The sequence below is a fragment of the Phycodurus eques genome, chromosome 2 (assembly GCF_024500275.1).
Source record: "Phycodurus eques isolate BA_2022a chromosome 2, UOR_Pequ_1.1, whole genome shotgun sequence".
NCBI lineage: Eukaryota > Metazoa > Chordata > Actinopteri > Syngnathiformes > Syngnathidae > Phycodurus > Phycodurus eques.
Genome location: NC_084526.1, coordinates 17,067,256 through 17,089,763, shown reverse-complemented (window position 1 = coordinate 17,089,763; position 22,508 = coordinate 17,067,256). Strand labels below are relative to the sequence as shown.

General features: G+C 41.9%; 1 protein-coding gene across 1 annotated transcript in view; it reads left to right on the top strand.

The window, feature by feature from the left end:
* The window catches only part of slc6a2 (solute carrier family 6 member 2), a 73,742-nt gene that overhangs the window by 22,690 nt on the left and 28,544 nt on the right, over nt 1-22,508 (top strand). Inside the window, exons 5-7 of the mRNA XM_061668877.1 lie at nt 9,592-9,730; nt 9,806-9,940; nt 17,336-17,439. Coding sequence (XP_061524861.1) covers nt 9,592-9,730; nt 9,806-9,940; nt 17,336-17,439 — 378 coding nt within the window. The remainder of the gene's footprint in view (nt 1-9,591; nt 9,731-9,805; nt 9,941-17,335; nt 17,440-22,508) is intronic.

Genomic DNA, 22,508 nt, shown 5'->3' with positions numbered 1-22,508 from the left:
AGCTACCGCTATCTAGTAGCTAAGCTAACTAGGTGGGTTAGCAGAAGCAGATGTTGCCAGCCAGCGTGGATTTACGCATTTTACGGCACTGAGACCGGCATATAACAGACCACGGCCACAATGCGGCGAGGGATCCTGGTTAAAGTAAGACATTTTAAACAAAAAATAAGCGTTTTTGCTACCACTTTTTTCTGGAGGGAAAAGCGGTTGCTGAAACGCGCCAGCCAAAATGCATCAGCTGTCTTCTCTGGTGTTGTGACAAAATCTGCTCCCAGAAGAGACCCCGAAAAAACCTTTGAATGTATTATCAGCTCAGATAAGGCCACATCAAAGTGGACTTTCACAGATCCCTTTGGCTTGTCCGCCTGGATGTCGTTCTGCTTTGCGTGTCTTGTTTGTGCTTGGATGTTGTGTTTCGTCGTTTATCAGCACTGCATCACATGCCGACTCAATTAAATCTAGACAACAGTAAATGAACATAAGTAGTGTATTGAAGTCAAACAGTCAGTCCTTGGTGCTTTACTTCAATGGGCCACAGTAAAGTATGTTTGTTGCAGAGCTACTGTTATCAGTAGTGCGTACAAATACTTCCTTAGTGTGCTTAAGTCCATTTGTCAGGTATCTGTACTTTTCTTGAGTATGTATTCTTCAGACGACTTTTTAACTTTCTACTCACTGCTTTGTGAAAATAGGCACATTACATAACCGCTACAGACGACATTACATAAAGAAGACGTAACTAGAGAGAGGTAACATCAACACCGGTTTAAAGTCTTGATTAATCGATTGAATGATTATTAGGGATTTAGAAGGGACAGCAGCATCACGTAAGAACATGAACCAGGAAGCATTAGAGACCCTGTGAAGTAGTGATGGACCAAAATTCCGGCCCCCGAAATGTTTCCGCCGATTGTAGCCTAAAAGTAGTGATGTTAAGAGATGTGGAGAGTAATGCAGGGGACGTTTCCGCAAAGCACGTATCGAGGCTTGCTTCATTTAGGGGCGGACCCGGAAGTGATGACGTCAGAAGCCTCCCTGCCCGGCTGTACCACGTGACCAATTCGGGAAGCGTTTCAGGGTTTGCCGCGAAGTTTGACAACAATCTAAACCCCTCATGCAGTGTGTGTGTGCGTTTTTTTTTTTTATGTAGAGTTGTGGTCAGTGCCCGATGATAGCTGGGATAGGCTCCAGCACTCCTGCGACACTTGTGAGGATAAGCGGCTCAGAAAATGGAGTTGCGGTCAGCTCAGTTTGGATAGAGACTGTGTAGTTTGTATAGGCTAAGAGTTTGGAGAGTGTTGACAGCTGTTTGAACAGCTTGGACAGTAGATAGCGATTTTACGTCACTCCTCGGAATCCTTCGAAAGAGGCTGCTGCCCGCTAACCCCGCACCCTGGTCTAATAGCCCACCAGTTGGTGGACTCGACTCTCAACCTGTGGTACGGTGGTCCCTTGAGTTTGAACCCCAAGCAAGACCCCACCACATAAGGAAATATCATTGAGGCTTATCAATTACCTTTGTTTATCAAAAACTGCATTTTCCACCATTTCTTATTTTATTCATGGGGAAAGTATTTATTGTGTTCACAGAAAGCAAGGAAAAATAAAACCTCACTGGGAGAGGAGAAATTACTGTACCCCATTTAAAAACATTGCTCTTGAATGAATCACTTAAAACAAAAATAATGATAAACTGTTATTTCTAAATAAACACTTTCAAAATCCTCTGCCCTCTTAAGCCCATGCCATTTTCAGTGACAGAAAAACATTATACAACCTGCCATACCAGTGATGATGAACATTTTAAGCACACAGAATATGTTAAAAAATAATATATTTTACACTTTATGTTGGGAAATTACTTGGTCAAACATTGTTTTGTAATACATAGTGATTCACAAGACCCAAAAAGACGCAAAAATGCAACGCAGCACATACTGTATGTGGTAAAGATACAGCTGCCTGCGATTATGCACATGGCCAGCAGGTTGTTTCGTGTGCAATGAAGCGTCAAGAAATGAACCATGACTAGAACGAATGGCTGAAGTGTTACGATGCTTCATGAAGCTTCACCTCGCCATCACTACCTAAAAGAACATTTTCAGTTTCGGACTGAAAGACATCACCGAAATAAAACTACCGAACTAACATGTCACATGTTGAACGTCGACGGGCGTCGCTCGTGAGTGTGTATACCTCAGAGTAAAGAATCATTTTCTAACAAGCAGTGCCCTATAGAGCTTTGCTAAATATCCAGTTGAAATGACTGGGAGGTCGCGATATTATACACAATCTACAGCCATGGTTTAATAATGACAGTGCCATAAATCAACCATAAATGTGAAATAAGTATAGCTGTTAAATAACACATACATTTACCAAACTACTGGTATTATAAACACACATTAATAACAAATATGAACATCTTTTTTACTGTAATAATTCAAATGTGCATGTCGCAATGAATTATGGGAACCACGTGGCTTTTCCATCATCTTTCTAGCAGCCCAAACTGGAGCGTCCCTATTGTCGCCCAACCTCGCTGTTTTCCGCTGCTATTTTGCGCTGGCCCAGCTACCTATGAGGCTACAGCTAACAGCTGCTAATAAGATGTCGAGTCGCGGAGGCGAATGTGCGCCTCGTGTCCGTTGTCAGCACTGCATATGTCACGAATCATCGCCTCCATGACAGCGAATAGGCTACACTTTTAGACAAGTTTTGTTATCATGAAGGGCGGGCGGAGGATAAGACGGGGACAAACGGGGATGAGAGTATTTCCTAGGCTATCACATGAAGTCACAAAATACCAAAATAAGTGATTGGGTGGTAATCCATGTTATAGCAGAGATAAGACAACTTTGAAGAGCAAAATAGCAGGCAAAGTAATATGTTTCTATCAAGGAAAATACTGAAATACACTACAATAGACAGCCACACAGGGACCGGAACCCGGAAATTAATTAGTACGTTACCGCTGCTATGTCACTTGAGAAAATGAACCAATAATTTAAAAGTACATTAATATAATAAATCTTTACAGTGTAAGATAACCTTTATTAGTCCCACAATGGGGAAATTTACATTATTTCAGCAACAATACCTAAAAGATACCATTGAATACGGAAAATACAAAAATAGCATGCAAGAGAAAACATTTGACTGCAAATGCTTCCGCCATTAGAAGGATGATGCCATAAATACAATGAAAATAACAAATATTGAAGCCATGATTTATTAACCAGTACAGAGTAATGATTATGTTGTGAAATTGAACAATACGCAGAATTTATTTTGAATCCTATTACATAATATACTGCTATAACTGTCCTGCTGTAATATTTTTACATAATTTTAAACATGGAAATTCAGACAAATTGTTCTGGGAGTGAATTTCTATCGGTTACCAGCTCTGCAGTCATAGCCATAATGGCAATTTTACTAATAATTGGCATAGTTTTCGAATTAATAATTGGCGGATTTGATTATTTTTATATTTTAAATAATGTGAAAAGCTTTGTGTTGCTTCCTTTTGTATGAAAAGCGCTTAGAAATAAAGTTTGATTGATTGATACAGTAATTAGCAGCCTGATGAATAGAGCGTCAGCCTCACAGTTCTAAGGACCCGGGTTCAATCCCCTGTGTGGAGTTTGCATGTTCTCCCCGTGCCTGCATGGGTTTTCTCTGGGCTCTCCGCCTCCCACATCCCAAAAACATGCATTAATTGGGGACTCTAAATTGCCTGTAGGTGTGAATGTGAGTGCAAATGGTTGTTTGGTTGTATGTGCCCTGCGATTGGCTGGCAACCAGTTCAGGGTGTACCCTGCCTCCTGCCCGATGATAGCAGGGATAGGCTCCAGCACGCCCGCGACCCTAGTGAGGAGAAGCGGCTCAGAAAATGGATGGATGAATAAAACTGTCTTTGAGTCAGCTAGTCCTGGCCCGCAGACTCCGCAGTCTCCTCCCTGATGGCACCAGACTGAAGAGGCTGTGTGATGGATGGGTGGCATCCCCCGCTCTGCGGAGGGCTTTGCGGGTGAGGCAGGGGCTGTAAATGTCCTGCAGGGAGGGAAGAGAGGTTCTAATGATCTTCTCAGCTGCCCCCACTATGCGGTGGAGAGTCTTGCGGCAGGATGCGGTGCAGGCTCCGTACCACACAGTGATGCAGTTGGTCAGGATGCTCTCTATGGTCCCTCTGTAGAACGAGCACATGATGGGGGTCGGGGCTCAGGCTCTTCTCAGCTTGCGCAGGAAGTAGAGACACTGGATGCCTCCCCACTCAGCGCTGCGTGGCTTGGGCTATCCAATCTAGTGCCACCTGCTGCCGTCACGAAACCCCGGTCACTCACAGGGGACCGAGAAACAATCGAACCGTGAGAACATTGATCTTGAAAGTACTATATGCTTGTTGTTATTATTTTGTTACGGTATTGGTTGTGTTTTAAGTTTTCATCACCACTATTTCGTTGTATCTGCACATAAAATGAAAATAAAGGCTTTCTATTCTATTTATGTTCAATTTTTATGTACAACACTTTGTTTTTCCAAGTGGTCTATAAACAAAATTGAATGAGTGTCTTAAAGCTGTGCAAGTCTTAATTACACACACGTACGTATGTATGTTGCTTGGAAATACTGTGATACTGCGAATGCCTCATGAAATCAGATAAGGACCCTTTGATTACTTTAATGATACTTGGATAACTAGCAATTATAATGGTATTATACGGTATAATGGCATTCATGTTAACTTTACGTAATTCCATTAGCCAACGACTCTACTTTGAAGAGTTTCATGCTGTCATTGCTATCGCTATGCATTTGCCAGGCAACCGGAGGTTAATGTGCTACCTCCACCCAAACGTGGAAGTGGTGCGTGCATAGGTTCTGTTGCTGAAAACGTGCAAAGACTGAGAACAATATAGTAGCTACTGAATCGTTGAGAAAAAGCATTAAACTCTTTTTCACTCTTTCAGTTGTCCAGATTTTTGGGGCATGGCTAAAACAAAGCGCAGGTACGCACTTGGACTTTATGACATGAGTCAGCCCACCCCCACTATATACTGTATACTATGGACCTTCATTCTATCCGTGGCTATCTCAGAATCAGAATCAGAATCATCTTTATTTGCCAAGTATGTCCAAAAAACACACAAGGAATTTGTCTCCGGTAATTGGAGCCGCTCTGGTACGACAACAGACAGTCAATTAACAGAGAACACTTTTGAGACATAAAGACATTGAGAAAAACAATCACTGAGCAATAAAGGGTTGCTAGTTATCTGGTAATGCCGGTACATTTTTTTTTTTTTTTTTTTTGGGACAATTGTGCAAAAAGATGCAGAGTCATCTAGCACTCAGAGCAGTTCGAATGACTAATATTGCAATAGTCCGGTGCAATGACCATTGTGTAAAGGGCTCCGAGACTTCAAGCGAGTAGTACGATAATCTGGGACAATGTTGATTGTGCAAATGTTGCAGATACTCCTCAGTCAGTGTGCAAATGGAGCAGATGCTGCTCTGGCATGAGTGGCCAGTATTGGTCAACAACAGATGTGCAAATAGTGCAGCGTGGTGACACTGGCACAACTAGGAGTTACTTAGTTTTTATTAGCCCTTTGATTGGCTGGCAACCGGTTCAGGGTGTACGCCGCCTCCCGCCCGAAGATAGCTGGGATAGGCTCCAGCAGCCCGCGACCCTGGTGAGGATAAGCGGTAAAGAAAATCGATGGATGGATGGATGGATGGATAGTTTTTATTACAAGCCCTATTTGTACCACTACAGCGTGCAGTTACCAACCAATCTTTGCCTACATAACTTTAAAAATGCATCCTCCCTGGATGGCACAATTTACAGAACAGCTCGATGTTGTGTTTTAAATTCCCAAGTGTTGAATGTTTTGCGTTATTCCAGCCACCGTAATCGAAACATTTAGCATTGTGGGTTTATAACTAGCAGGATGTATGTGCTCAAATATCTGTCAGTGTGTGCCACTGGCTGAAGAACGTGTTGCTGTAAGTGAGGCGGTGACGGCAGGACGGCACAGTCGCTGGTCTGGAAGCCTGTTCGCCCGCGAGTTATAGCGGCTCGCACTGAGACGTAGCGGCCTGTAAAAGTCCCATGACGACTCGGTGGGATACATTCCAGGCACTGGAGGCTTGAAGCAAATATAATGTATTTTCAGGCCTCAAACATGTAAGGATGTGTAGACATATACTAAACCTTTTTAAACATATTTGAGTGACTGGTGAGAGTCGAGCGGGGTGTGTTATATACACTAGTTGCCTTTCAGCTGGAGAGATTGTGACTTGAGTGAACGGACTGGTCCGCACTCAATTGTAGGAAGATTGTGAATAGGGGGAATGGACTAGTTTACAATCAGTTTTAGAGAGGTTGTGAATAGCGCAAAATTGACCAGTTGCTTGTCAGCTATGCATTCATTTCCAGTATCGCAACACCACGTTGAGTATCTAAAGAAGTCATGTAGACAGGATGCTTATGCTGTATTTAGTATATTGGTTACAGCAGACACTCCACTACAAAACGGAATGAGGTCAAAGCAATTTAGCCTGTTTGTATATATAATACATTTGATAAAGGCTTCTTGTCAGTGCTACAATGCTAGTAGTCTTTTTCAGATTGTTTATTTTGAATAAGATCAGACAAGACGTCTAAGTTGATAGACATCAAAGGTGGACTTGGTCCATGCTCCTGATGACCGTTTGCTGCCTCAGCCAATCTTCTCAAACTTTTTTTAGATTAGATTTTTTTGTCCATTTCAGTAAAACCCAACCCAATAATCCTATTGAGTTTTTCCTATTGATTCCAATTATTTTTTAAATATCTGACAAAAGACAACTGAGGTGGCTCCGATTTAAGATAATAACTTTCTTTATCATCTTTTGCTGATCGTCAGAGAACTTTCATTAATTGTTTGTATGTTATTGGAAGAAAATTCTGCCACTTGGCCCAGCTCTCTGGTGGGTAAGTAAAGATCCTGAGGCTTTCCAGGTCAGCTTGGAGACATAGTCTCTCCAGCGTGTCCGGGGTCCTCCCCTGGGCTTCCACCTGGTAGGACGTACCCAGAACACCTCACCAGGGAGGCATCCAGGAGGCATCCTAATCAGATGCTTGAGCCACCTCATCCTCTTGGATGACTGTGCTTCTCACCCTATCTCTAAGGGAGATCCCAGACACCTTCCAGAGGAAACTAATTTCGGCCGCTTGTATCCACGATCTTGTTCTTTCGATCAAGACCCATAGATGAGGGTAGGAACTTGGATTGACTGAGAGAGCTTCGCCTTATGGCACAGATCCTGACAGACAGACACAGAGTCCGCATTACTGCAGATGCTGCCTCACTCGTGAACAAGGGTGGGTACTCTGAGCTGCTGTTTGGTGCATAGGCAAAAACAATAGTCAGGACCTGTTCCCTCACTAAAGGCCCACCCCAACATACAGGCACTGAGCCGGGGCAATTAGTACCTACTCGGTGCCTCTCAACTCCAGAGTGGAAGCGAGTCCAACCCCTCTCAGGAGGACTGGTACCAGAGTCCTCGCTGTGTGTAAAGGTGAGCCCGACGATATCCAGTTGGAATTTCTCAACCTCACACACCAGCTCAGGCTCCTTCCCTGCCAGAGCGGTGGCATTCCACATTCCAAGAGCCAGCTATTGTAGCCGGGGATAGGACCGCCAAGGCCTTTGGCCACCACCCAGCTCTCTGCGCACCCGACCCCCTTGGCCCCTCCCACAGGTGATGAGCCCATGGGAAGGGTGACCCACGTTGCCTCTTCGGGCTGTGCCCGGCTGGGCCCCATGACATGGGTGCAGGCCCGGTCACCAGGCGCTCGCCATCGAGCCCCACCTCTGGGCCTGGCTCCAGAGGGGAGCTGTGGTGGCCTGCGTCCGGGCAAATGAAGACATCGTCCATATTTGTTTGCCGTCAGAAGGGGTCTTTGAGCTGTGCTTTGTCTGGTCCCTCAACTAGGACGTGTTTGGCATTGGTGACCCTACCAGGTGCATGACGCCCCAGACAACTTAGTTCCTAGGGTCATTGGGACACACAAACCCCTCCAACACAATGACAGCCCAAGCAGGGGTGCAGTCAAGCCAATCTTTTCAAAATAATCCAAATATTTTTTTCCCTGAGACAATGCCACTTTTTAATTTTTTTGTTATATTCCAAAGCAAGAACCATATTGATTTTGATTGACTGATCTTGTGTCTTTGTATTGATTTTGCTCGATGGTCTGAATTGATGTTTACACCTTCAGGGACTTTATTTTTCTGTCAGACTACGAACAATATTTGTTTTAAAGGCTTATCAGTCCAAAATGGATGACTTTGCAAAGATCATTTTCTCAACGTATCTTTGAAATTTCCAGTAGTACAAGAAAACTATTGATTTTTTGCCAACTAATGGTCCTCAAGTTAAGTGGGATTAACAGTCACAGTGGCGTTATTCGGAATCCAATGCGTGTTCCTGACAAGACTGTCATATAATATATATATATATATATATATATATATATTTTTTTTTTTTTTTTTTTTCAGATCAGCTGAGGATAGCAAAGGTGACAAGAATCTACTAACTTTGTATTTGACATCAGCCACCTTAGTCGGCTTGTACCAGATCTCAGTCAAAATCAATAGGATTCTTGCTTTGACATGGCCAAATTACCACTGAAAGTTTGAAAATCATCAGTTAAAATTTGGAAATGGTGACGAGGAACATGCACTGATTTGGTATTTAGCCTCAGCCATCTTAGTCATCTTGTGCCAGATCTCATTCAAAATCAATAGAATTCCTGCTCTGATGCCGAAATAGTGCTCACAAGTTTGAAGATCAGCATAAATTTGCAAAGCGGACAAGGAAAATGTAACTATTATGAATTTGAAGTCAGCAACCTCGGACGTAGAGCGACATATCATTCAAAAGCAATAGGATTCTTGCACCTATGTGGCCAAATAATGTCTGAAAATGTAATTAGCGGATGCAAATTACAACAAAAAGTGACAAGCAATACTGATTTTATAGCTTTCATCAGCCACCTTAGTCATTTTGTGCCAGATGATGTTCAAAATCAACAGGATTCTTGCTTTTCCATGGCCCAATAATCCGGAGATGTTTAAAAAAAGATTGTCAGGAAATTGAGAACAGTGACGAGGAATATGCACTGATTTGATATTTGATGTCAGTCATTCTGTGCCAGGACTCATTCAAAATCAATAGGATTCGTGCTTTGACAAAAGTTCAAACAGGATTGTAAATGGTGAAGAGTAAGTGTACTGATTGGCCCACTGACATCAGACACCTTTGTCATCTTGTTCTGGATCACATTCTAAATCAATAGGATTCTTGCTTTAACATGGCCAAATAATCCCTGGACGTTTAAAGATGAGTGTCAGAAAATTGCAGAAAGTAACTCGGAACGTACACTGGTTGGACTTCTGACAACAGTAATTTTGTGCTATATTTTATTCAAAATCATTAAGATTCTTGCTTTCACATAGAAAATATTCCTCCAGGATTGGAGGCCATGGTCTACTGCTTCATCACTGTTATTTCATGTGTGTATGTGTTTCTGTGCAGACGCGGTGTGCTCCACCTCCACAAGAGCAGAGGCATTGAGGACCTGGGCCTCCCCCGCTGGGAGCTGTCATTGTGCCTTGTTGTGGTGGTCTTCATCCTCTACTTCAGCCTGTGGAAGGGTGTCAAATCCTCAGGGAAGGTACGAGCCCACCACACCTTAGTCTCCCAGTACTATACGCCGGTTCCATTTAATATCTGTTTGTTTTCCGCTTAGGTGGTGTACATCACAGCCACCATGCCCTACGTGGTCCTGTTTGTGCTGCTCATTCGAGGAATCACCCTGCCAGGGTCCATGGATGGCATCCGGGCCTACCTGCACATCGACTTTAAGAGGCTCAACAATCTGGAGGTCAGCAAAAAGGCATACCATCTAAATGCAGCTATTGAATTATAATATCTTTTCCGACTGAGATCAGTTATATTTGGAATACAACAGTCATTGTTGCGAATTGAGGCTTGTCCCATCGTGGGTTGCCACAGGAAGTCACTCACATGATTTGTTTGGCACAGTTTTTACACTTCCTGATGCAACCCTCCCATTTTTTATGCGGGCTTGGCACTGGTAGTGGTTGGGTATTTGGGCATTGGTCGTTTGTCATCGTCATAAACCCTTTTATTTGTTGTAGGGGCAAACATTTGCTTAAAAGTCGTACAAGTATAAGCACAAGTTAAGAATTGTACTATTGTATATTAAAAAACAACATTTTAAACCAGGGGTAGACAAACTAGTGCTCAAGGGGCACATTTGATTTTTTGTGGATAGATGGGCCAGGATCTGATTTCAATTTAAAAATACTTTTTGATGATTAATACAATTATAATTAATTAAACTATTATTTAAAAAATACATATATTTTTGATGTGCAGTATGTTACAAAATCATTATGTTATTTCGAATAAATCAATTAAACAATTATTCAATTGAATAAATAAAAAAATAATGGAAAATGTAAAAAATAAATGTTATTTAACAAAATTTCAGGAAAAAAAACACCTAAATTCATTCAATAAATATGACAGCACTATTGAAAATGTAAATGCTTGGTGGGCTGTATTAAATAACAGAGGCGGGCCATACTTAGCTTAACCCTGATTTGCACATGATCAAAAGTGAGAAGCGTATGGCATCTAGCGAGCCGGTGGCTTGGGTGTGAAGCTAACATAGCAGTCTACATCTTTATTATATATCTTTTTAAAGAACATGGTTGGACTCAAATGCACCACAGAAACTGAAAATCAAAGTGGGAATGAAAAGAAGAAGTAGAAATCCATCAAAAGAACCCCTGCAACAGAATAAAATTTTAAAAGACACACAGGAGAAGAATTTCATCACACTTAATATCCACTAAGTTGGCTCAAACATGCCCTTTTGCGGTGCGGTCATGCAAATGCCGAGCATATTACCACGATGACCGAGGCACAGCTAGGACCCGCAACAAAATGAGACACAGTACACAGTGTTGCCAAGTTCGCAACTTTGTGGCTATATTTAGTGGCTTTGCCAAACAAAGTAATGAGCAACAAATCTAGCAACATTTTGGGGCATTATTAGTGTTACAAAGGAGTGGAAAATTTCAGGTAAGTCTCCAGAATGTTTCTGGTAAATTTCCATATGAAGATAAAATAGGGGATTTTGGAAATATTCCACATTTTTAACATTTTATCGGAATTTAGGGAATTTATGGAGATTAACTGGAAATTTGTATGGTAATTTAATGGGAAAGTATCATATTCAAGGATAAATACAAACAGACATAATTCCCATGGAACATTTCCAACTTTGAAAATTCCTAGAATTTTTCAACCCTAGGAGAACCCTTGAGAGAATTCTGAAGACTCTGAGACTCTTTCCAGAGCAGGATATTTTATATTTTTATATTTTTTTTTTCTGATGGATATTTATTGAGAATAACAGTCGTTCAGTCGAACAGAGCAAAGTTTTTAAAGGGGAGTGACAAACAACAAAAAGGAGAGAGAGTGAAAAGGTAACAAAATAATATAGAAGTAGAAGACAACAAAAGACAAGAAACTAGCTGTAAACAAAATGAGGAAAATAAATCATTATATGCCTAGTACAATGACACATTTGAATCGAGTGTTGTACTGTATGGGCAGTCGTGCTAAACCCTGTGAGGGAAGGACAAGACAAGATAGTACAGGACTGGACACGACAAGGAAATTCGCATAGTTATAAATTATTTGTTGCAATAAGTGAGTGGCCCCACACCCAGCGAATAAGTCCCAGGGGTGAGTGTCTGCGGACACATGCAAGTGAATTGACACCGTTTCGCATGCACAATAACCGTCAGAAGTGTCCTGTAATTGCTGTGCCTGCACCGACCCCGGGAATCCCCCCCCATTCCAGCCAGGACCCACTACCCGCCGTCAAGTTTGGGAGGTGGACCCACCCCCAGAACAGGCAGGGACAAAACCCCGCAGCAGGCCCCACAGTCCGCAGGGGACCCCTGCAAGAAGAGGAGGAGGCGACCGCAGCCGGACGCAAGGATCGGAAAGAAGAGGAGGAAGGAGGCCCGAGGAGCGATAGGGAGGCCCCACCGCCCCCACCAGCAGCCGGAACATGGGTGAATCCACCACCTGTGCAACATGGCTGAATTCGCTACTAATGCACGCCGGGAGGCCCGCCCGGTAATCCGCCCCCCCCCCCCAAAAGGTCGGGAAGGAGTGAAGAAAGTCCCGCCCTCAGAGACGCTGGTACCGCAAGCACAGGGTCAAGAAGAGAAGTTCCCCACTCCATGCATGTGTCCTTGCATCGTGCAAATCAGTCTAAAGTGTGAGAAAGAGAAAAAGTAAATAACAAAACAACGACAACAACCTCAACAACAAAGCCTATAGAAGGCAAAATTTTACTTTTAAATTTACTATATAGTACTGTTATTGTCAGATGGCACTCTTAACAGGCAGACGAATCAAAGATCTAGATTCAGCATGTTGAAGAAGGTTGACCAGCTATCTGTGCATCTATGTAATTTATTTTTGTGTTCCGCAGATATTTTTCTAATGCAATATACTCTATGATGAGATTTAACCAGTGATTAATAGTGATACTGTAGATAGTTTATTTTTCCAGTTTAATAAAATGATTTTCTTAGTGGTAGCTAACACAATTTATTTGGGTCGATTAAGTCACCAAGTATGCACAATCTTGGGGAAGGTGGAATCCTTCAGTTCAAAATATTCAACAGTTTCTGCGTAACTGAAGTCCAAAAGCATTGAATTGTTGTGCATTCCTTTATAGCATGAAAATAGGTGTCTGGGGTATTTTAGTGCATTGCGCCCAAATATTAGATGAGGAGAAACCATCAACCACCACCAATTTTATGCATAGTGTATTGAGTGAAGTGTGTTCAATGCAGCACTTTATATTGTATAAGATACATTTAAGATATATAAGCGTATAAACTACAACTGAATTGTGCCAGATTGGGGAGAGCACACTGGGAGCGAGATCCTGTAGCTTCTAGACTTTTCCACCGAGCTGTTAAGGTGGATGCAATTATTACGTTGTTGAAAAAGTTATGGCGTTTAAGAGTTGTAGAAATAAATGGGAGTTTTGAGAGTTTGATGTTGTTGCAGTCTATCTGTTCCAATTCTAGCCAAAAATGATGCTCCACATTGTGGTGCATCCATTTGAGGAGGTATTGTAATTGGTTAGCTAAATGAAGTCTTGAAAGTTGGGACCATTTAGCCCTCCCTCCTGTTTACTTCTCTGAAGAGTGGATAAACTAATTATATTTTTCTTATTCTTTCAATTAAAAATTATTATGGCAGAATCTAACGTTTGGAACCATTTTAATGTGGTCTTAAATGGAATAATTGAGAATAAATAATTTATTTGAGGTAAGGTCTTCATTTTTATTGTGGCCATTCTTCGCAGTAGTGTAGGCAAGTTATTCCAGCGTATTAAATCATCTGAAATTTTTTCCAGAAGTGGTGTGTAATTTATATTGGTTAGCTCTGTGAGTTTTGGCAAAATATTAATACCTAAATACTTAATATTTCCTAAAGGAATAGGGTAATCTGGGATTTGATATACATGATTCCACGAGTTTGCTGTTATTGGAAGTGTTGTTGATTTTGTCTAGTTGATAGAGTAATCTGATAATTGTGAAAATGTTTTAATGAGATTGAAGATTGCTTGAAGAGATGAATTGTGTTTATGTAAATAAAGAAGAATATCATCCGCAGACAAATTGATTTTGTGTTCTGTCACTGGCGAGCAGATACCTTTAACACTAGCACTCTGATGTATAGCGGAAGCATGTGGTTAGATGAATATTACAAATAGCATTAGTGAAAGTGGACACCCTTGTCTGGTTCCGCTTTGTAGAGTCAACCTTTGTGATTCGATTCCATTCATGGTGACTGTCGCTTTTGGTGAGTTGTACAATTATGCTGTCCTTGGTGTACTGATAGATGCCGACCTGACTTGCAACAGTCATATCAAATCAGTTACTAATACTGCCTTCTACCATCTGAAGAACATACACAGAGTGAAGGCTTGCATGTGCCAAGCAGACCAGGAGAAGCTTGTCCATGCTTTTATCTCAATTAGACTTAACTATTGTAATGTTCTTCTGACTGGACTCCCCAGAAAGAGTATTAAACAGCTGCAGCTCATTCAAAATGCTGCAGCTCGGGTTCTGACCAGAACAAAGAGGTCAGAGCATATTACTCCAATTCTAAAGTCTTTACACTGGCTTCCAGTCATGTTTAGAATAGACCTTAAAGTTATGCTACTGGTCTATAAATCACTAAATGGTTTAGGTCCTGCGGCACGGTGGCCGAATGGTTAGCGCGTCAGCCTCACAGTTCTGAGGACCCGGGTTCAATCCCCGGCCCCGCCTGTGTGGAGTTTGCATGTTCTCCCCGTGCCTGCGTGGGTTTTCTCCGGGCACTCCGGTTTCCTCCCACATCCCAAAAACATGCATTCATTGGAGACTCTAAATTCCCCGTAGGCATGACTGTGAGTGCGAATGGTTGTTTGCTTGTATGTGCCCTGCGATTGGCTGGCAACCAGTTCAGGGTGTACCCCGCCTCCTGCCCGATGACAGCTGGGATAGGCTCCAGCACACCCGCAACCCTATTGAGGAAAAGCGGCTCAGAAAATGGATGGATTGGTTGGATGGGTTTAGGTCCTGAATAAATGAAAGAAATGCAAATGGAATATAAACCCAGTAGGGCTCTGAGATCTACAGACTCAGTTAAAATAGTGGAGCACAGAGTCCAAAGCAAACATGGTGAAACAGCATTAGCTATTATGATGCACACAAATGGAATAAGTTGCCAAAAGAAGTGACGTTAGCACCAACTGTGAATGTTTTTAAGTCCAGATTAAAAACTCTTCTCATGCTTTTTAGGGCATTTCCACTTTTAAATGATATTTCTTACACTGTATGCAGTTTTAATTGTACTTTTTTCCCTCTTTGTTTTAAATGTTTATCAAATGTTTTTTTTCTTTAGTTTTAAATGTGTTTAATCATGTAAAGCACATTGAGTTACCTTGTGTATGAAATGCGCTGTATAAATAAAATTTGCTATCCAATGTATAAATGAGTCTCCAAAGCCAAATTTTTGATGTACTGCAAATAGGAAGGACAGTTAACTTTATCGAAAGCTTTCTCTGCGTCAAGTGACATGATGATTGCTTTTAGGTTTTTACGCTGTCACATCCATCCATCCATTTTCTTTACCGCTTATCCTCACTAGGGTTGCATGCTTATTAAATTTAATCGACGTCTGACATTATTTGTGGAATTTCTACCTTTAACAAAAACTGTCTGGTCATAGTGGATTATCGACGGGAGTAACTTTTCAAGTTTCACTGCAAGGTCTTTCAAGATAATCTTCATATCGCCATTAATCAGTGATAAGGGCCAATAATTCGGCGGGAGAGTGGGGTCTGCCTGATTTTGGTAGTAATTTGATTGCAGCTGTGTTCACATGACTACTAATTTGACCTTTATCTTTTATCTCCTTGACTCTTCTGAAAAATAGAGGCACTCGTATTGACCAGAAGTGTTGAATGAATTTGACCGAAATTCCGTCCGGGCCAGGCGCTGTTCCTGATTGCATATTTTTTAATGCATTATGTAATTGTTTGATGTTAAAAGAGGTCAGGACATTCTCTAGTTTCTGTGTTTAATGGAGGAATGCTTAGATCATTAATTAAAAAAAAGTTATTTATTTTTGGTCTGGGTTACTCGAAGATGCATAACACCGGCATAAATATTTAATTTATTTCTAGCAGTGACTGTGTACAGCTGCCGTTTGAATCTTGAATGGCTGTAATTAATGATTTTTCTTTTTTGCATTGAAGTTGGTTTGCGATAAATTTGCCTGATTAATTATCGTACGGCGGCACGGTGGCCGACTGGTTAGAGCGTCATCCTCACAGTTCTGTGGACCCGGGTTCAATCCCCGGCCCCAACTGTGTGGAGTTTGCATGTTCTCCCCGTGCCTGCGTGGGTTTTCTCCGGGCACTCCGGTTTCCTCCCACATCCCAAAAAAACATGCATTAATTGGAGACTCTAAATTGCCCGTAGGCATGACTGTGAGTGCGAATGGTTGTTTGTTTCTATGTGCCCTGCGATTGGCTGGCAACCAGTTCAGGGTGTACCCCGCCTCCTGCCCGATGACAGCTGGGATAGGCTCCAGCACGCCCGCGACCCTAGTGAGGAGAAGCGGCTCAGAAAATAGATGGATGGATGGATAATTATCGTACTGAAAGTTGGTGTATCTTAACTGTTGTAGAAATTCAGTTGTTTTTGATATGATGATGTCTAATTGATGTTGTCCTTTTTGAAGTTGGTTTCTAAGCGTATATGTCGGGTTAATTGCCTATTCTTTTGTGAGATGTTTAATTTTTTCCTCAATTTCGTTTTCTAATTTTAGTTCTTGTTTTTTCTTCTACGAAGAATATGATATGATTCAACCTCTCATTACAGATTTAACTTAGCCATATCGTATTAAGCAGCCAGCATATAGACGGCGGAAGCACTTCCGTTGCTACGTTACTGCTATGTTCGCAATAAGTTCCATTTTCAGTTCTTAAGTTGCCTTTGGGCCGGCACAGTGGCCCTGCCTGGGTGGGTTTTCTCCGAGCACTCCGGTTTCCTCCCACATCCCTAAAACATGTATGGTAGGTTGATTGAAGACTCTAAATTGCCCATAGGTGTGAATGTGAGTGCGACTGGTTGTTTGTTTCTATGTGCCCTGCGAATGGCTGGCGACCTGTTCAGGGTGTACCCCGCCTCCCGCCCGAATATAGCTGGGATAGGCTCCAGCAGCCCGCGAACCAAGTGAGGATAAGCGGTGAAAAACATGGATGGATGGATGGAAGATGCCTTTGTCTTTTGCCTTCACTTTGGTCATATTGTACTGAGCAACCATGATCGAGTTGCCTCTCACGTTTTCGTCCCTGCACTCGTGCTACAATGTAATAAGTTTACTTCTGGTTTCATAGTTGTAATTTTTCCTCTTTTCCATCACTGGTACCGCTTTGTGGGAAATCACCAAAGAAAAGAAGAACCAAAGGTTAAGGTGAAACAGACTTGTGGAGTTCATCCTAGGTTAGAAGATCACTAAGATGAACTCTCTGAAATGTACTTTTGGGTGACCTTTTTGGGGCGGATGTTTCTTTGTTGGTTTGTTTTTTGTAGAATGTACATTATTTACTTTAGTGGGCTAGCCATTTAAAGCTGTCCCATCTCGTTTTTACCAATAGGTGTGGATCGATGCAGCCACCCAGATATTTTACTCCCTTGGAGCAGGATTTGGGGTGCTCATTGCCTTTGCTAGCTATAACAAATTTGACAACAACTGCTACAGGTAAGCGCCTTGCACAGGAACACACTTCTAAAAGGTCTGTCATAAATTTACAAATATGAACGCAAAAGGGTGTGCACAGTAGATTAATGGCTACTTCACATTCGGAGGTTCGAAATTTGAATCTGGGCTCAGGTCGTCCCTTGTGGATTTTGTATGCTCTCCCTGTGTTTGCGTGAGTTTTCGGCAGGTACTCTGGCTTCCTCCCACATGCCAAAAACAACATCTGAAGACACGAAATTGCCCAAAGGTGTGAATATGAGTGGGAATAGTTGTTTGCAAATGTGTGCCCTGCGACTAACTGGTGACTGGTCTCTCACTCTCCATCAGCTGGGATAGTCTCAACAATGACGGTAGCCGAACAATTAAGAACACCTCCACTTCTGCTCCCTTTGCTGCTGAAGATATATCTCAAACGGCTTTCGTTATCGTAACAACTAGGATAAGCTAGAGGGTGGCTACTTGTTGAGCACCAATTGTAAAAACGTATATGCAAACTGCACCAAGCCACCGAATTGAACTTGTCATTTAGTATAAGAGATCCACACATGTGGCGCATGCAGCAGGCACACTGCCAAAACCAAATTCTCCCCATGTTGATAACTTTGGCAAACATTTGAGTTATGCCAACATTGATAACACAGTTAACAAATGCTAATCTGTGCATCCAGCAAACTCAATGCAGCTCTTCTTAACCTTTGGCTTTGACATTGTGTTGGAGACACAATGGCTGGGTGCACTTTTTGTGGGGTTGCTATAGTTGTTGTTGGTATTATATACAATGCCGTGAAAAAAGTATTTGCCCCCTTCTAAAATTCTTTTTTTTTTTTTTACAGTGTCCCTACTTTGTTTAAGATCAAATATAAATATCAGACAAAGATAACCCAAATAAACATAAAATGTATTTTTTAAATGGGGATTTTATTTATTAAATAAAGAAAAACTATTCAGAGGTACCTGGCCCTGTGTGAAAAAGTAATTGCCCCCTAAACCTAATAACTGGTGTGGCTACCCTCTGCAGCAACAACTGAAATCAAGCGTTTTCTTGCAATGAGTCTTTCACATCGCTGTGGAGATATGTTGACCCACTCTTCCTTGCAAAAAATTTTCATTTCGCAACAGTGGAGGGTTTTCGAGCATGAACAGCCTTTTTAAGGTCATTCCACAGCATTTCAATTGGATTCAAGTTCTGACTTTGAGTAGGCCACTCCAGAACCATTTTTTCTTAAGTCATTCAGAATCGGACTTTTGGATCATTATCCTGCTGCAGGACCCAAGCGCGCTTCAGCTTGATGTCACAAACTGATGGCTGAATATTCTCCTTCAGGATTTTCTGTTAAAGAGCAGAATTCATGGTTCCATCAATCACAACAAGTTGTCCAGGTCTTAAAGGCGAGAAGAGGCCCCAGACCATCACACTACCACCACCATGTTTGGCTGTTGGTATGATTTATTTTCTGAAATGCCGTGTTTCATTTACGCCACATGTAACAAGACACACACCTTCCTAAATGTTCAGCTTTCGTCTCGTCATCATAGGTGGGAAGTTACTGTATCTGTAAGTTTCTGTACTTGAGTATTTATTTATTTTTCTGGCAACTTTATACTTTTACTCTTTACTTTTTAAACACGTATCTGTATTTTGCTTGTTACTTTGAAAACCTAAAGTCAGCAACAACATGACATAAAAACCAGAACGCTGAAAAAGCGAAGTAAGCTAGTCAAGCGTCTTGATCATAGACACTCCCCTTTGAGCCGCATATCTACGGCGACGCTAAGCTAGTGGGGCACATTCCATGTACCTAAACTAGTGTGGGCAAAGTGTCAGTGCATTCCGGGTTTGTGGATGGCACGGTCCAAACCAAAACAACGACGCCTGCACAATGTGCTCTGTGCGGTTGCACACCCGTTGTACAATTACAACAAGGAAACTACGAACTGATCACAACCTTTCATAGGTAACAATTAGGGCTGCACGATTATGGCCAAAATAATAATTGCAATTATTTTGATCAATGCGGCAAGGTGGTCGACTGGTTAGAGCGTCTGCCCCACAGTTCTGAGGACCGGGGTTCAATCCCCGGCCCCTGCCTGTGTGGAGTTTGCATGTTCTCCCCGTGCCTGCGTGGGTTTTCTCCGGGCACTCCGGTTTCCTCCGACAAAAACATGCATGGAAGGTTAATTCACGACTCTAAATTGCCCCGTAGGTGTGAATGTGAGTGCGAATGGTTGTTTGTTTGTATGTGCCCTGCGATTGGCTGGCAACCAGTTCAGGGTGTACCCCACCTGCCTGATAATAGCTGGGATAGGCTCCAGCACTCCCGCAACCCTTGTGGGGATAAGCGGCTCAGAAAATGGATGGATGGATGGATTTTTATGAATATCGGAATCACGATTACTATTCACAATTATTTTTCATGCTGTAGAAAAGAAAAGAAAAACTACTTTTCAACAAACAATATGTAACAGTTTTCAGTGCAAAATGAATCTTTCAATAAGAATAAATGGTAGATAATAATAAAAAAATAAATGTACTCCCAAAAATTCTACTTTACAAAGGGCTGAATAAATATGCTATTACAAAGTGCAATCACAAATTGCAACTTAATGTAAGCAAATACAGTTAATGCATAAAACGCAGTAAGAGTAGGCTGTAAGCACCGACTTTTCATTTGAAAATCCCCGTCAATATAGTGAATTGTCAAGGAAGGTAACATTTCTGTTGTTCTGCTTGATTGGACAGTCGTGCACGGTCACAAACTGCAAAGAACTCGACAGTTATGATTTCCCTGTCTATTTACTTATGCCGTTTTTTACTGTGGTCAGGCCACCCGGAATAGTCATATGCAGCAGTGCCCACATTTTAAATGTAAAAAATCGCCAATGATCAAGCTCATTTAACCGTGGCAGCCAAAATCGCGATCACGATTAAAATTCGAATAATTGTGCAGCCCTAGTAAGACTATTTTTTTCGCTCTTTTTTCAAAAGTGCCAGCAATGAATGAACCATGTTAGTTTTTAGAACGCTAGGTTGTTGAAGTCTTCCTCACTGGCAGGAAATTATGTCACGTTTGAGCATTATTATTTGCCCACTGCCAAAACAAAATCGTAAAAAAAACAAAAACTGAGAATTGCCATAATTTGCTAATTTTTGATTAGTTTCAGTCGGACCATTTTGCCCAGTCTCTTACTTATTGTTGCTTCATGAACACTGACCTTAACTGAGGCAAGGGAGGCCTGCAGTTCTTCAAATATTGTCCTGGGTTCCTTTGTGATCTCCTGGATGAGTTGTCACTGTGGTCCGGGGTCATTTCTGTCGGCCGGCCACTCCTGGGAAGGTTCACCACTGTTACATGTTTTTTCCATTTGTGGATAATGGCTCTCACCGTGGTTCTCTGGAGTCCTAAAGCTTTAGAAATGGCTGTTCAACCCTTTCCAGTCAATTTCTTTATTTCTCACCTGCATGGATTTCTTTGCATGGTGGCATTTTGTTGCATCTTTTTAAAATCTTTTGGCCGACTTCTTTTTGTCAGACAGATTCTATTGAAGTGATTTCTTCATTGAACAGGTATGGAGGTTGTCAAGCTTGGGTGTGGTCAGTGAAAATGAACTCACCTTCATCAAAATGTGATTAGCCAGACTTAATTAATGATTTAACAAAAGGGACAATTACCAGTACTTTTTCACATATGGCCATTTTCACAACACTGTCAATTACTGTATTATGATGATGATCCATCCATCCATCCATTTTCTGAGCTGCTTCTCCTCAGTAGGGTCGCGGGCGTGCTGGAGCCTATCCCAGCTGTCATCGGGCAGGAGGCGGGGTACACCCTGAACTGGTTGCCAGCCAATCGCAGTGATGATTATTATTATTATATACTATGTCTCCTTAAAACCATCAACAAATCTCAAACTAAATGTATCACTTATGAAGCCCATGCCTGGTTGAAGGCATTGTAACCTATTTTCTTTCATGTCCCATTTTGAGACTTGCACATGGTGTACAGTAGAATTTCATTCTTGAGTGACCTATTTTGGATGAAGTGGGATCGACATTCTTTAAATTTTTAGACTGTGTCTGATGGGTGTGTAAGAAAATTTCAGCCAACTTTGTTACTGGACCCCCAATCTCTGCTCATGGCTGGGGGTCAAAACTGTTTATGAAGATAGACAAATTCATATGACACTGCACAAATTGAATGAGAGCCAATACAAGAGAATACATTGACATTATGTGTAAGGATACGGAGGCTCTCTGGCCAAATTTCAAGGGTTGTTATGAAATAAGCAACCACTAGTCACACCAATATATGCAACAGATGTGAGGTGATGTCAGGTGAACAGGACTGTACCAATTTGGCATCAGAGGTGACTAACTAACTAACTAACTGACTAACTCACTGACTGACTGATTGTCTAACTAACTAACTCAGTGTTTCCAAACCCTTTTTGAGCCAAATTTGAAAAATCTGATGACACACCTCTAAACAAAACTGTCACAAAAAGCATATACAGGAAGTCCTCGATTTACGAACGAGTTTAGTTCCTACGCTGGCGACGTAAGACGAATTTCCGCGTAGGTAGGATTTCACCGTTAAAGTCGAAATTTACGGCGAAATACTTCTGTTACGGGTATTGACCCATGTGATTGCGACAGCAAGCTCAGTGTGTGTGGGCGTGTGCGTCGATGTGTGAGTGAGACGGGACTGCGCAGACGTCGTCCGGCGGGACTGTGAAGGATGAAGGAGTGCGCGCCAGTGCGAGTGTTTACAGTAGCAAGTGTAGTGACGGCGACCGGGGAAGAGTAGCGATTAGCGGAGGACCCGTTGACGTTGAATGTGCAGAGGAGTTAATAAAGCTATTAAAGCAGCAAATCGGTGCTTCGTGCCTTTATTGTTGCCGCCACCCAGCTCAGCTGTGCAACGAGAGAAGGAAGTTAACCCCTGTGTCTCCCGACCACAGTCAGGTGATCGTAGAAGGAAAGGTTAACACTTCGTATAAAGAAACTAAAATACATTAAAATAAAAAAATAAGATGCTGTACTTACCATTACAGCTGAGAGTGTGAAA